This window comes from Candida albicans, chromosome R (genome assembly GCF_000182965.3).
Source record: "Candida albicans SC5314 chromosome R, complete sequence".
Taxonomy (NCBI): Eukaryota; Fungi; Ascomycota; class Pichiomycetes; order Serinales; family Debaryomycetaceae; genus Candida; species Candida albicans.
Window position 1 is genome coordinate 499,289 of NC_032096.1, and position 16,022 is coordinate 515,310.

General features: G+C 34.8%; 7 protein-coding genes across 7 annotated transcripts; 2 read left to right on the forward strand and 5 right to left on the reverse strand. All coding sequences in view use genetic code 12, as the record gives it.

Moving 5' to 3' along the window:
• Positions 1-618: 618 nt before the first annotated feature.
• Positions 619-3,408, reverse strand: OPT2 (Opt2p; the record flags this gene model as incomplete). Its single annotated transcript, XM_708341.1, has 1 exon — positions 619-3,408. One exon carries the CDS (start codon positions 3,406-3,408, stop codon positions 619-621), a length of 2,790 nt encoding a protein of 929 aa, XP_713434.1.
• A 2,080-nt stretch (positions 3,409-5,488) lies between these two features.
• CEX1 (Cex1p) lies at positions 5,489-7,726 on the reverse strand (the record flags this gene model as incomplete). Its single annotated transcript, XM_708339.2, has 1 exon — positions 5,489-7,726. One exon carries the CDS (start codon positions 7,724-7,726, stop codon positions 5,489-5,491), a length of 2,238 nt encoding a protein of 745 aa, XP_713432.2.
• Positions 7,727-8,160: 434 nt separating this feature from the next.
• Positions 8,161-9,180, reverse strand: CAALFM_CR02260CA (uncharacterized protein; the record flags this gene model as incomplete). Its single annotated transcript, XM_708338.2, has 1 exon — positions 8,161-9,180. The coding sequence occupies one exon, from the start codon at positions 9,178-9,180 to the stop codon at positions 8,161-8,163; it is 1,020 nt and encodes a 339-aa protein (XP_713431.2).
• A 163-nt stretch (positions 9,181-9,343) lies between these two features.
• CAALFM_CR02270CA (uncharacterized protein) lies at positions 9,344-10,069 on the reverse strand (the record flags this gene model as incomplete). The annotated part of the gene is made up of 1 exon (XM_708337.1): positions 9,344-10,069. The coding sequence occupies one exon, from the start codon at positions 10,067-10,069 to the stop codon at positions 9,344-9,346; it is 726 nt and encodes a 241-aa protein (XP_713430.1).
• A 1,141-nt stretch (positions 10,070-11,210) lies between these two features.
• On the forward strand, positions 11,211-12,059 carry PGA23 (Pga23p; the record flags this gene model as incomplete). Its single annotated transcript, XM_708335.2, has 1 exon — positions 11,211-12,059. One exon carries the CDS (start codon positions 11,211-11,213, stop codon positions 12,057-12,059), a length of 849 nt encoding a protein of 282 aa, XP_713428.1.
• Positions 12,060-12,482: 423 nt separating this feature from the next.
• Positions 12,483-12,992, forward strand: PGA22 (Pga22p; the record flags this gene model as incomplete). Its single annotated transcript, XM_708333.1, has 1 exon — positions 12,483-12,992. One exon carries the CDS (start codon positions 12,483-12,485, stop codon positions 12,990-12,992), a length of 510 nt encoding a protein of 169 aa, XP_713426.1.
• A 243-nt stretch (positions 12,993-13,235) lies between these two features.
• On the reverse strand, positions 13,236-15,617 carry CAALFM_CR02300CA (uncharacterized protein; the record flags this gene model as incomplete). Its single annotated transcript, XM_708332.2, has 1 exon — positions 13,236-15,617. One exon carries the CDS (start codon positions 15,615-15,617, stop codon positions 13,236-13,238), a length of 2,382 nt encoding a protein of 793 aa, XP_713425.2.
• Positions 15,618-16,022: the final 405 nt, after the last annotated feature.

Here is a 16,022-nt window from a genome sequence, read left to right on the forward strand (position 1 = left end):
TAATATTAAATTAAGCAGATATAATCGAAGGAAAGTGGTAGTTCAATCATGGTTGAATAAGTCAAAAATATTTGGTGACACAAACGCGGCTACAAACTTGACACATTTTGTTTTGTGTACTATTTGTTAAATTGCGTTTAAATAATATGCGCACCGTCAAAAAAAAGCAATTACGGAGATCTATTTGCATCTTTGAATCGAAATAAACCATCTTCGCTTCGATTTTAATCTCTTATAATCTAGTAAGAAAATTAAATATATGTTTGTGGTTTGTGCCTTATTCTCATCAAAAGTAATCAAACCAATTGGAACCACATATTTTTTCATTTTGAATGAAAACGTTTGCTGCAAATTAAATATACGAAACGGTTATTCGAATGGTTTTTGCAACAATTCCTTACCATCAATACACCAAGAATCATCTGTATAAGTTTGAAAATATGTGTGGTTTTGTAAGAATTTTATATATCAAAATAGAAAACTTGTTTAAAAAAATTGGTTAGTTTTAAAATTATAAATTGTAAAAAAAATGTATTTATACATTACTATTATTACACCGAATAAAACGAACAAGATTAACTAAATCAAACATATTATATCTCTTCAACATCGACACTCCTAAGGGAAATGACCGATCCTTGGTCCAAAGTAACCATCTGGTGCATCCACGGTGGCATTTAACCATCCTGTCATACTACCATCCATACCTTCGTACATAACAGTATTACCCCACCAGTTGATATCTTTGGCATGATACATTACTGCAAAGAAAATGATAATTGATGAAAAAGCAATACCAGCATTCAAACCAGTTGAAAGAATATAATTATATTTCTGCCACCATGCTTCATATTTTCTTTTAATGTATGACATAAATGTAAATGATACATAAAGACCAGGGATATAGTATGACAAATTATATGGAGCGTAATTCAAGAATCCACCAATAACAATAGATGGTTCAAAGTATTTGACGTATTTTCTTGGTCCCCATTTTTTAATGGCAATACATGGAAATGCAATTAAAAACCCAATCAAGAAACACCATCTCAAAATTGGATACAAACCATTAAAGACTTTCTTAGGTCCAATAACCCCCCATAATACAGATGCAGAATAGAAAGTTCTACCATTTGGACATGTGAATCTTTGTGTGTTTTTAGGATCACAATAATCTTTAATACCACCATTAACTTGGAAGTTCAATATACCTAATTGGATAAATGAAGCAATAAAGATTGACAAAAGTTGGACTCTGTACACAGCTCTTGGTGGGAGTTTAGCATAATGACCTTGTTTCAAATCATTAACAAAGTTTTGTGCTTGACCATCAATGTTATAACCTAAAGCCTTTATGAATGCTAAGGCTAACCCGTTACCTGGAATGGCGTAACCAACAATTAACTCAACCAAAACATTTAATCCAAATGCAAATCCAGTTCTGGCATAAATAGTGGTTAAAGGAATTAAGAACACAAAGTTAATACCTAATGCGAAGAAAATACCCCACACTGGTGTCTCAGCTGGATAAACTTTGACACACAAAATGGCCAATACCAAAGAAATGACAACAATAATTAAATAAGCCCATTCTGGAACTTCAGGGTAGGCTCTCATCATAGTACTATGTGGATCATCAAAACCATCGTATGTTGACTTCTTGAAATCTTTGATAACTCTCCAAAACGATTTACATGCATCCCACATTTGGTCATAATTCATACCAATCTCATAAACAAAATGGAAAGGGTAAATAGCAAAAAAGGCACCATAAACAACTAAATTGGCGGCGGTATAGAATGGTGGACCCATTTCATTGTATTTTGCTTGATCAAACAAACTATTGGCATCAACAACCAGTCTAACCGAGTAAGGTTCACCAGTATTACTGTAAAGTCCATTGTCATTAATTGGTAAGTAACCAGTCCATTTATAATTTGAATACCAAACACCAAGGATACAAAAGAATGCAATACTCATACCAATAATATTGTTAACTGGATTGAAAAATGGTACCTGAAGTGGTTGAAGCATAGAACTGAAATAATTCCAATCGAAAGTGGTAATGGGGTTCAAACCTAACCCACCAACTGAACCAGTGACTACTGCAAGGTTTTGGTTATCAGGTTTGATCCATGTCATCCAATTAAAAGTTGATAAAGCTTGGAATAAGTAATCTGGAACCCAGAAGTACAAAAATGAACCAATAAATGCAATAAAGAAAAAATTGTAACTGGATATCTTCCAGCCATTGATGATTTCTTTTCTAGCAGGAGTCATCAATGTTTTGTTCAATGCCAACCCAGGCAAGATAGATGGCCACACTGCTTTAGTAGGATACACGGCAAACTTTCTCATTATACCAGCAAGACCAACACCAAGAAAGTTTGTAGATAAAATTAACAAAACTTGGTATCCAAAATCAACCCATTTGTTGTCATAAAATACTGGTGACTTTTGCATAAGAATATTCCAAGCTACGTAAGAAGTCCCACCACCAGTGACGCCACAAAAGATAGTGGCCAACATTTGCTCTTTGTATGTATATGGACCTGGATTTAAATCAATACTCAATTTCCAAATTTTAAATTTCCATTTTGGTAAAATCCATTCACAGAGTAACCCTGATGGGTAAAGAAACACTTGAACAACCGACATGGCAAGAGTAATACTTGGCCTTCTTTCTGTGAAGAATTGATTAATCACTGCACCTATTGCTGTCCATATAATACCAATTAAGTATACTCTGAATGTCTCAGCAGGAATAGTTGGATCATCATATGGGAAAGTAACTGCTCTAACTTCAGGATATGGAGACCAGTAAGCAACCAATACCGATTCTAAACGTACTTGTAAATCCCAATCAACAATTTCGTGACCTTTTTCGACATCAGCTGTCTTCTCACCTTCCACTGATGACGATGAGTTACTACCCAATTTTTCTTGTAATTGAACTTTGGTGAACTTGTGAGAATTTTCAACTAACTCTTTCCAAAGATCCAAGTCATGTTCTGGAATATTGACATCAGTTGCATGTTCTTCAATTGCCTTTCTTAAGATTTCCACGGCTTCTTCAGTAGTCATCTGTTCAATCTTTTCGAATATAAAACTAGCTTGAGGTGGTAATTCTTCTAAAGATACCAAAGCATCAAAATGTAATCTCTTCAAGACAAACCATTTTTGGGATTCAGTTAATGTAGTAGCAACTTCACCAATGGAAAGAGGATTGGAAATTATAGCTTGTAAATTAACTTCATGATCTTGGACTTGCAAGTGACTTCCGACTGATTGTATAGTTGGTTGTCCAGCCAAATCTTTCTCTGTCATATTTGAATTATTTTGCTGAGTATCGTAACTACTAATAGTTTCAATTAACTTTAAATTCAATTTGCAATCTTTTAAAACCATATTTATAGTAAATTTTGCAAAAGGATGTTGTACACGGCATCAATTATTTTGTAAATTTAGCATCTGAATGTTTAATGTTGCTTTACGGGGAATATTAATTAAAGATAACGTATTTAAGGTATTGTAAATTGTAAATTGTTGATTGGTTATTAAGAAATTAAATGTGGCTTCCTAATAAAAAAATACCAAATTTGGTTGTAAAAACCAAGAAAAAATTAATTCGGTAAAATATTTTATCACAAAACAAATGATAGATAGAGTATTCTTCGTTAGTGGTGGGTTTGTTTTTTTTTTTCTTGTTCACGCCATAAATACACCCACACAATTTATGAAAGAAGGAAAGAAAGATAGAAAGCAAAAAACAAGTGGTTGCAAATCACATTCTACTAATAATAAAATAATAAATTAGAATTGAAGCATTGATTTGATAAGGTGAACTAATAATAATATCACTATTAGTGTGTGTGTGGATTATTTCTTTGTCAATTTTTAGTTGCTTTTAATGATATTATAAATTGCCAAGAGTATTTTTCTATTTTGAATTTGAATTTTTGCTTTTTAGCGCATTTATCTCTTGACAGGTTTATCAGAACCAACAAGACCATTATATAGTGATATTTAATAACATAGGTTTCTGATAATTAATCTGACGTATATTTTCCAACGGTTTATTTGTTGTTTGTCACTTAAAACAGAATGTAAGGCTGTTCAACTTTCAATACATCTTTGTATCCCTATTGTCCAAGCTGTTTAAATACAAAATAAACCGATTTTATACATATCATCAGGTTCTTTGAAATTGTACAATCCTAATCTTAACCGCTGTGCTTTGTGTTTGTTGTCGGCTTTGTTACTTTGTAGCTGTCACGGTCTAATCTGTCAGAATGAATATTTGCTTATCTCTCTCTGTTTGGAATTGTGGAAATTTTTTTTTTTTGATGCCGTACAACACAAACAACTTTTTTAATTATCGGGTGATTGCGAATACTAAGATTTTTGTGGGGGAAGTTAATTGATTTGTTATGGACATTCGATTGTCAATAATTGGTATGAATTTGCTCTACTATGATCCACAGTTTACACTGTGGATAAATTTATTAATTCCATCGTTAAATAAAAGTTTATTCTTGTTCAAACTTCAGTGGTTTAAATTCATATAAAAACTTGTCACCAAAGGTTTCTTGTAACCATTACTTTTCTCAAGCAACATGTGTCAAAACTAGTCTAATTTGATACTTATCTTGAAATTATAAGATAAAATAAAAGCCAGAGACTGATTGACAATATTGATAACGATAATAATAATTCTCATAAACCATCCGAGTATAGCTTTTGTGGCTGATTTTGTCCCCATCGTATATAACAAAATTTTGATGCCGTACCATTTGATTAGCTCAACTAAGACACGACCCCTGTTTAATTTATTCTCTCCTCTTATCTGCTTGACTCACTAAATAGGTGAAATTAAGTATCAGTTATCGTCATTATCGTACTACCCGTAAATGATACTTCCAAGCTCGAATTTTTACTAAACTATTTACGGATGTGAAATGTTCTGAATAGTATCATTCATTTAATTTCAACTTTCCTGTGGAACGGCACCATATAATTGCATTTTTTTGGGGATCAAACGATATCCATTGATTGTTTGTGGTGTAGTACTAAATCTGAAACTCAAGCGCAGCTATATTAATTAGCATTTTAGTTGGTTTACCTTTTATAAGTGGCAAAGAAATCTACTTATCTCTTTTGAGATATGGTGATCATTTGAGTTGAGGGGAAAGAAGAATATGAGAATTAAACACTATCCTTGTTTGGATTTCTTAGTATTCTCTTTTCTGTATAAAGTAAAGTAGGGTTGAATTCAAATGAGAAAAAAAATGCTTCAAGTGATTGGCGTAGTCAATAATGAATAATTACATGCAATAAACACCCAAATATTCATCTATATAGGTATCTGTTCTATTTATAATCTGAAAAAGAAAACTAGGCAAGTATTACAGCAAATTCTTGGGAACAACCAGGATAAGAACAAACGACGGAATTCCATACTTTATTTTCTTCATTTATACAAATTCAATTACCAACCATCTCCCCAGTTATCATCATTGTCATCATCGTCAACTTTCAAATTCAATTGCAAAGTTTGTTTCGGTTTAGTTGTTTTGGAACCCAATTTCAAAGATGTAGTCTTTCTTGGAGCAGGTTTTGATGGCAATTTTTTAGGAGTTGTTATATCAGTAGACTTTCCTAAATTGATCTTTCTGGTTGGTTCTATAATGGTATCTGGTACATCGACTACATCTGGTTCATCATTGACCCATTCATCATTGAAGTCATCCCAACCATTGTCATCAATCTTGGTAGCAGCAGTATCATCAGCAGTAATTGTAGGAGATGTCGCTCTAGTTATATCTGGAGTGGAACGATTGAAATCTTTATTCATTTCTCCTCCCAATGAAGTAAATTTACTAACCATCCCCCAGCCAAAAGATGAAGCTGTATTGTTACTTGTATTTCCTGTTGAAGCAACATTGTCTGTGCTTGTGTTATTGGAAGGGACACTAGCAGGAGAAAACTTTTTGAAAAACTCACGCTCCTCTTCGTCTTCATCTTCATCTCCTTCTGGTAACAGGTTTGCATGGGATTCCACAGAGTCCAAATACAATTGGAATATTCTTTTTGCTTCTTTTCTAACTTTACTCAGTTTCCTATCCATAAGTGAGATTGCCAAATGACCTAGAATTTTGGAACATATTTCTTCTAACGAAAATTCGTCTATCAATGACTCAAAACCTTGTAATGCGGTCATTTTACATGGAATAAATGTATCACGTAATGATTTCGCAAGGGCAGTGATTAAAACATTATTTTTCGAGGATTTGTAAATTTTCAGGGAAATTTTAATGATTAAGATAACTGTATTCACTCTAATTGATGGTTTTGGATCCATTTGAGACTTGGCTAAAATCCTCAATAGCTCTTGGTTAACTTGTTTAACTGATATTTTATCAATAACAATTGTAATTGACTTTAATGTGGTTTCTCTAATCATAAAATTGGTATCTTGAAACCCAGTTATCAATTGATTAAATATCTTGTATTGAATATCTGTTTCAGTTAAAAATTGTTGGTAGTCGGGTAAATGTGTTAACAACACTAGTCTAATTGATCTATCTGCAAGAGCAAAACTATCAATAATAATCGGCTTTATCGTCTTGTTGAATTCATCGGCTTCTAATTTAATCCCAAACTTGATTGTCAAATTAAGTATAGTTGATAGTGTTTCTTGACGTCCTGGGTCTGCTGTGGGGGATTTGGATAATTGCTTGTATTGGTTAATCAATTCTGGCAATAATTTGTAACTCAATAACCCTGGTGGGAATGAGGAATCATCTTGAATATATTCTGGCAACTCGTGTTTGAAGAAAGCTATTTTTTCAGACTCCTGTAAAAACTTTAATTCATTGACTTGTTCTGTAAATTTAATAACTGAATTTTGTTTGTGCCATGATTCTAAATCTTTCAAATACATGGTAATGGTACTTCTTAAATTTGGTTTTTGCAGTAAAAGTCTCTTGACGGACGCTGACATCTTAGGAGGGAGCTTGCTATAATTTGTGTCAATAACACCATTATTAAACACAGTCATAATGAAATTACCAAATCTGTATGAATCAAATTTCTTAGGATCTTTGCGAATAGTCTCCGAATCCAAATCATTGGAATATTCTTTCCAAGAAATAGGCATGTATCTTGATAATCTGTAGATCGGTTGATCTGGGTCAGATGTTAAATTGGTAAGCAATTCGAACCCCATTAACTTCCAGTCGCCTGACAAAGTAACATATACGGAAGAAAAATAGTTTAACCCACCATACAAGGAATTGGCTGCCTCATTTATAAAGGAAATACTTTGGGCAACTGAATAAATACCAGCAACTAAGGAATCACCTTTAAGTCCAGTTTCTTCAAGGTAAATCAGTAAAGGTTTAACAGGTTCTGTGATTATATACAACGAATAATCATTGTCGATAAAATCAACTATGGAAATTACTCCGGGGAATTTAATTAATTTCAATTTTTTAAATGTATTTCTGGCTAAACCAATACGTTGTTGATTAGCTGGGTCTTTCAAATTGAATTCAAATACTGATACTGGTGAGTTATCTTTTGGATTAATTCCATCATGTAATGTCCAAATCGAGTTACGATCCAATGATGTGGTAGGCGCCAAAGGGTCAACTATTTTATCTTTTAACTTATATGGAATAGATCCCCCGGTGAAGGAACTCAAGGTCTTGGTGAAGAATTCCATAATTCAAAAGTGTATTTGGTTGGTTCAATAATGATGTTTTGATAGATCAAGATTATTATTTTTTTCGTGTTCTTTTTATTTTTTTTTTTGCTGTTTTGTTACACTAGCCTCAAAGAGTTGTGTATATTTTTCGAACACATACAGTTCTTACAGTGATTTATAGTATTATCTCAAGCTGGTATTGTTATATAACTTATCTAACAAAAACAATCTGCGAGTCCTAGTATAATTCAAATGATAAAATAAAAACATTCACAAGTCTCTGCTTGAAAGTCTTAAAGTTTAGTGTGTGTGTACATGTGTGCGTTCTCTGCATCACCTAGTACTGACGTTCTTATCTACAATTGATTTAACTAGTTGGTTAAAAACTAGCTAATGTCTTCTATAATGATTAACAAATGCTATAAACAATGAAAGAGTCCACCACAATATTCCTATACTATAATATGTAAAGACTTTTCGTGGGCTATTCTTTGTAGCTCATTAATATCTGGTTGCGGCAAATAAGTTGACATTAATTCTAGGGTGAATCCTGTCTTGCAAGATATTATCATCTGAGGATTGATGACACTTAACTTGGTATAATTGAGTTCCCATCTTCGTAGATTTGGTAGAAGCAATCCCAAATCACAATTTTCGACAAGTTCTATGTCGTTCTGATTCATTAGTAATTCTTCTAATGTGTGTGGAAGACATGATAGAAATTGTTTAGAAACATATGTGAGCATGTTGTAGTTGAGGTTTAACAGTTTCAAACCGTTGGGGAATTTTTCCTGTCGGCCCCAAACATCCAAGTATTGTCCATAGTTACTCTTGAGTAAATTCTGCAGCATATTCAAAGAAACAAGTGAAGTGAATTTGGGAAGTAAAAGAGACCACTGTGGCACACACATATTCCCTATATCACCTGCCTTTATAGTCAAATGCTTCACTTTGCACGCAAGTTCGGGGTGGTCACTTAATTCCAATACCAGTTTGATGACGATGGCTGTTAAGTTGTCTGGATTTTCAATCAAGACCAAGTTAGCATCAAGATACATGTTCACTTGCAATACTTTTCGAAAGTATTCTTGACAATTTGGGTCTTTCAATAGCTCATGAAATTGCTTCAAATTATAAATGAAATTCATGTAGTCACAATGCTGTCTAGTAAAATTGAATTCCATATAATTTGGACGTGTCAGTCGAAACATCAAGGCTTCCACGGATGTGTCCAAAAATTTGTTTTGGAACTTTTCTAGTGTTAGTTGATAGTCTGCTATATACCGATGATTGGGTTGATCATTTGTTATCAATAACTTCCCACTGAGTAGTCGCTGATATAATTTGTCGACAAATGGCTGAGCTATATGGATGTCTTCAATATTGGTAATAATTTCACTGCATTCATCAGGTGATAGGTGTTTAAATATTGTAAGGACGATATCGTCTGGTAGACAAAGTACCAGCAACATATATTATTGGGCGAGATTACCATGCGAGTAAAACTACGGATTCAAAAGATCAAGACCAAGTTGTAGATAGACAACAAAGGAGAGAAAAAAAAAAACTAGCAAATTGCTACAATTACATAATTGCTGCGATCTTTGTGACTCTTTTTTTTTTTACTACAAATGATTAGAGATCCTGTACCATTACTGTATCATCATCTAACTCTTCAAATTTCAAATTATCTGGCTCATCATCAGATACATCCAACATATCGAGATCTTTGTCAAACTTTAAGTTATCCCAATAGTTGTATTTGAGATCTTGATAAGCATCTTGTTCTGCTGTGACCTCTTCAAACCGTTTTTCCAGTCGTCTCATCTCTTGTTTGAGCTCTAATCTTTTCATTTCAAGTTGATTTTCCTGGTTTATTATATTCGCTAGATCTTCTAAAGTGATCAACTTATCCCTAACTAACTTCACTATATCTGCGAAAGAGTGAAACGTGCTGATCGATACTCTGTTTCTTTCATTATATTTCTTGATAAACCGGTTGAACAATTTGATAAACCATTTTTGATATCGATACATTATAAGAAACTTGGAATTATACCATGGTATCAATCGTAACCCTGATTCTAGTACATTTTTGAAACTCCTAGTTAGTTTTTCATTTAGGTTGGATGCCAATTGTGATTCTGTAAATGAGGAATAGCGTGATCCAGATTTACTAAAAATATTTTCGTACGTGATTTTGGGATTAATTATATATCTCTTTTCGTTTTCTTGGTCTTTGAGGGACAAATTCTTCAAAAGTGAATCTAACTTCACCCGTTTTCCGGAATAATCATGTAGAGAATCTTCCTCATCGTCATCTGACCTGGAGTGCTTTTTCGGATTTGTCGTCATATGCATAAAAACATAATGGGAAATAAAATTAATTTATTAAATTTCAAGTTGTGTACGAGGCAGAGTAATCTTGCTACCAAGGGTTGGTTGGTTGGGAGGCAGGTTGGATTTTTGCTTCAAATATATATTTTATGTGTAGGTCCATAGACGGTTCTAGAATAAACGGAAAAATTGTGTATCAGAAAAAGTCGTGTCCAGTGCGAGGTGACCTTGAACAAATCAGATTGGCTGTAGCAATAATAACAACATACACTACGTGAATTATTCGAATCACCCAAACTTATGATTTCATAATCATTACTGCTTGCAAAAGAGACATATCATTTACAAGTTTTCGAATTTCATTCACTAAAAAGGATATTTAGACGCGTGGCACGTGATACGCGTTGTGAAAGATGATTACAAGTCTCGCTTAATTCAAGTGTAACCACTAAAAGCGCCACATTTATTTTGGTCCAAGTAGAGTGAAAAACTCTTGAAATTTTTACTTTAAGTTTGATTCGGGACATTTCCAAGGTGGCTGTGGGGGTGGGGCTGGCTGGCAAGTGGGCTGGTTTTTGTTACTATCGCGATTCTGGATTCTGCATGTAATTGTAATTCCCTTGATCCACTATTGCCATTTTAAGTTGGAATGTAAATAAATTGGCATAGTTTTTCTATAAAAAGAAAACTCGTCCCACGCTGAGTGGCTATAATATTGCCATATGTTGTAATTTTGCATACTAGTTGTCTGCATAAAGAAATGCGCGAACAATAGGATCAAATCCTGATTTATAGTCTGTGCCACGGTGATCGATCCAGGGAGGCACTGCTCCTTCAAAATGCCAAGTAACAAATGTGTCCCCCTGAAATTAAGAGAAGAAAAAACGCCATATACAGTAACTTTGTACTGCACAAAACCCGTTCCAGGTGTGTCAATGTTTCAACAAAAACATACACTACACATACCACGCCCGGACACCAAAAGCTTTCACAATATAAATACCCCAAGACTTGGACTTTTCAGGTCCATCAATTTTTTTTTTTCAATGAAATATTTATTTTTCCTTATTGTTCAACAATACTTTTAGAAATTAGAGTCAAGTTATATTTATTTTCACTTTTAAATCAATTTATCAAGTTTAAACAACAACATTTATAAATCGAAATGAGAGTTTCCACATTAGTTTTATCCACATCTATAATCCCAATTGCTACTGCACTTAACATTTCCCCTTTCCATAATATCGAAAAGAAAGATATACTTGCTGACGCTGCTTCTGCAGCAGGGGGTGCAGCTGCTGCTGTCACATCTGGTGCTGTCGGTGCTGCTAATACTGTTGCCTCAGGTGCCGCCGGTGCTGCTGATACTGCCACCTCAGGTGCTGCCGGTATTGCAAACACTGTTGCTTCTGGTGCCGCCGGTGCTGCTGATACTGCCACTTCTGGTGCCGCCGGTGCTGCTAAAACTGCCACCTCAGGTGCCGCCGGTGCTGCTGATACTGCCACTTCTGGTGCTGTTGGTGCTGCAAAAACTGCTACTTCTGGTGCTGCTGGTGCTGCTAAAACTGCTACTTCTGGTGCTGCTGGTGCTGCCCTGGGTGCTGAAACCGCTGCTGGTGCTGCCGCCCTGGGTGCCGAAACAGCTGCTGCTGGACAAGAAACTTCTGGTGCAGGAAGCTTAGTTGGTGGTCTGGGCTCATCTAATAGTACAAGTCCCTCTGGTGGCTCAGGTTCATCTAATGGTACAAGTTCAGGCTCAGGCTCCGGCTCCGGAGCTGGTGTCGGTTCTGGTTCAGGCAGTGGTTCAGGATCTAGAGGTAGCATTACTGGAAACTCAGTTGCTACTGGTGCTAGCTCTGGTCCAGCAGGTTTAGGCATTTCCTCTTCTATTAGTCAATCTACCACTAGACAATTGCAGACTTCTGGTTCCTCAAATTCAAGTAGCTCAGCTGGTATGGGTAATGTTGTGGTCGGAATGAATGCTGTTGCCTTAGCAGCATTGGTTTTGATTTAAAATATAGAGTCAATTGTATAGGTATTTGAATAGAAAATTCGCAAAAGATTTTAACTAATAAATTTTAAAGTTTTTATAAAAAATGTGGTTTTCCCTTATAAATTGTGTTGGGTGTTTTGTGTTGGGTGCAAAATTGACCGGGAAACTTAGTGCATCAATTTGCAGGGGGTCTTTTTTTTCCAAAAAATGTAATATGTACATTCCTATGTATTGATGCATTAATATGTCATATCAAAGCATTGTTATTGTCCTATAGCAAGCTCTTGTCCTTTCCTTGTCTAGAAAAATCATGTATTCAAGGGATGTGAAGGCGGCTGTAAAGCTTGTGCTTAAAAAAAAGAAGTATTGCACTGAGTTGTAATTTTCATTTTGATCCTGTTTTTCTTTATCACAATTCATTTGTTGTTAACTTATCAAAAAAACATGAAGTATTCGACTTTAGCTTGGCTTGTTATAGCATCATATACAGTATTTGCTCAAGATGGTACATCTGTGACCGGATATACCACGACTATAGTGATTCCTGGCTCTCCTCCTGCTGGTGCAGGTACGGCACACGGTGATACAGAGAATACGGGAACTGTTCATACAACTGAGCACTTGACAGGAACTGAAGAAACACATACAACTGGTGCTACACCAGAAACAACAACTATTGTTGCTCCAACCACTACCCATGAGAATACAACTACTCATGAGACGTCAGTCGAAAATACAGCAACCGTTCATCATAATACAACCACACTTCACCATAATACAACCACAATTCATCCAAACGCCACTGGAACTGAAACCCATACTGAAACTGGAACTGGTACCTTAACAGGCACCGGAACCGAAGGACCAGCACTTACAACAACAACTGTTGCTGAAGCCTTCTCATTGGCTGCTGGTGCATCTTTGGGATATTTGGTTGCCTTATTGTTCTTATAGTTGTTTGAATTTTATTAATGGCTTATTTTTTTTTAATTGGCGTACACCTATTCGTCACTTTAGTTTTTGTTCGTGATAATTTTGCTATATAGTATTTTAATATGTTTGTTTATTAATAAGTGTATGCAACCCTACTTTTAATATATAATATGATAATAACCAAAAAACAAAATAGTTAGCCAATGCCAACCATGGCAATATACTATTGAAAAACATCATGTCAATGAGCCCAACTACATAGTTCTATAAACTATTGTTACTTGAAGTGATGATAGTTGCAGTACCAAACCTATCACTGGACTCAACTGATTCGGCTTTGCTATTCAAGTCTCCAGCTTCGGGTGCCTCTTTTCCAATAAACTTATCCAATGAATTTGCGTGGCTTCCAACTTTGTCGATTGAGTTTGTTCTGCTGTTAACATAAATTTTGCCGTTGCTTTCGTGGTTTCCATTGGATAATAAGTCCTGACATAGCTGATCATAATAGTTTTTCAATTCTCGCAAATCCTGGATAGAAAGGGATTCGAAATCGGAATTATGAAACTTTGTTAGCTGTTCGATATCAACAATCAATTCTTCCGATAATACTTCTGGCTTTGCTTTAGGTGGAATCGGTGGTTGGACACTGGGTATAGTGGATGCTGGTATCGCCTCTTGTTGTTGAACTGTTAGTGGTTGTGAGTTAGTCTGACTAGGGGACAAGTTACCAAACCATTTATCTAAAATTTGTATGCTCGTAGTTCTGTTTCGACCAGCAGTTGGTCTCCTGCTCATAGTAGCATCACTGTCTCCATCTTCTATGGACTGTAATGAAACATTGGAAACACTGTTGTCCGGATGCAAGTTAGAAGGTATGGCTGGCTGATTAAGTTTGGTCATAAACTCAGATACACCACTTGTAAATTTAGCTGTGATTGAATTTCTTTTATAATGCCCAGGAGTTGCTGTTGCATTTTCTAATGACGATGAGCGTGTACGGGAATGAATCGGAGAAACTTTGCTTATAAAAGAATTAGTTTTCTTTAAATTTGATTGAGGTGAATCATTGTTTTCCTCGTCGTAAACACCTTCTGTAGCTCCACTTGCTGAACTGAATCTTCCCAAAATATTTCGCATCATTGCAAATCCAGAATTCTCTTCAAGCTCTTCCGTCAGTGTTGGTAAACTAGGAAATTTTTCTTTTCTCAAGGAGCTAGACCTAGATCTCGTTTCATTAATCTTGTTACTAATTGTGTTTAACAAAGATGACGATCTCGATCTTCCAGCCTCATCTTCCCTTACCTTGTTTTCAGTTGCTTTCATTTCATTTGCAAGTTCACCATCAGGAAACTGGAAATGAGTAAGTAATTCCTCGTCAACCAATTTATCAATAGGGTGCTTCAAAATACTGCTATTTCGTAAATCTGAAGAAATTTCCGTTTCACTGTTTGACAATAGTTCTGCAATTGTCATATTCGACAAATAAACTATCATGGCCTCAAAATTAGTCAAATAGTAATTCAACTCTCCGGTGTTTAGGAATTTTTGGTTTATATATGATATCAATTCTTTATCGTTTGTGAAAAACTTGAATTCGTCACTAAGTATGTGGCTTTGCTCTTGTGGTAAATCTTGAGAATCCTGCAAATTCAAATATCCAAGTATATCCGATTTCTTGTACTTGCTGCTACTCAAAGGAGTCCTTTCCTGTGCTGGGTTATACGATAAGTACAAATTGATTTGATACAACTCGATTGGCAGAGAATCGATAAGATTGAGGAAATTTCGAATGAATAGGAAAGATAAATATAAATCGTTAGTTTCAAGCTTGTACACAAGCAAGTAGATCAAAGCAGGTAACAACAAATCGTTATTTATCTCCTTATTCTCAAATCCCTTTTGTGAAAATAGTTTGATTAGATTCTTGTGCAAACTAACAATCTTCTTAAGTTTTGCATAGGGGGTGATTTCTGTATTCAAACTTGTTAAATCTTCTTGCAACAGTATCAAATCTTCTTGAGTCAAGTTATCAATAATGTTCACCAACTTATCTTGATTTCCAAGGTCTTGATCAATAAAATGTTTAAATGATAAGTTTAGTTGGCGCAAACAGTTTAATTTCTCCTGTAAAAACTCTTGGTATATTGTGTCCTTCTGATCAAAACGAAATATCTTGTCGTACAAACAAATGTCGTCACCCAAACTAACCGATTGAAACAACTCCAACTCTGCCAAATGGATTGATTCAAATATTGTTAATAACTTGTAGTAGTTGAAGACACGTAACTGGTATAACGCATCGTTATCTGACCTTTTCAATAGTCTAATGGAAGATGTGCTATAATTTGCTATGGCCAATAGATAATCAAACACTTTTGGGTTTTCGTTGAAATAATCACAGTGGGAGATTAGCTGCTTTTTTGTGGAGTTTGATTGAGTGAATATACATATGGTCAACACGTTCAAATCCTGGTAAAACTTTTTGAATAGAGTGGATAACTCAGTGATTGTTAATGGTGCTTGATATCTTGGCTCTTTTAAGTATCGTAGAAATAGCTGGATGAAAGAACTAATTTGTGGATGTAGAATGAGATTTGTCTTGACATCTTCTTCAAGTTTTGAAAGTAGCGGATATGGCGGATCCATAATGTAGTGTATACCTTTAAACTAGTGAAAACAAAGTACTAACTTTAAGATTTGTTAAATTCTTTTACAAAAAAAGTGTGCAACCTTTTTTGAAGAATAAATCAAGCTAGTAACGAATACAGATCAAGAGTAAAAGATAAGTGATTTCTTGTAGCTAAGGTTTCTTTTTTTTCTATTTTCCCTGCTTTAGACAACACCAAAAAAAATTATAACCACGCCTCCTTTAAATCGTCGTACCCGCGTATTCTGTTTTTTTTTTTCTGGTTTGGCTAAGGCAATTAGGTAATCAATCAATCAATAATAATAATGTAGTAATATCTGAACATGATTAAATTWAAAAAGAGGGGGAGAAACATCACTCAATTTATTTAGTTAAGGAAGAGGCGATGTAAATATATTGTTACA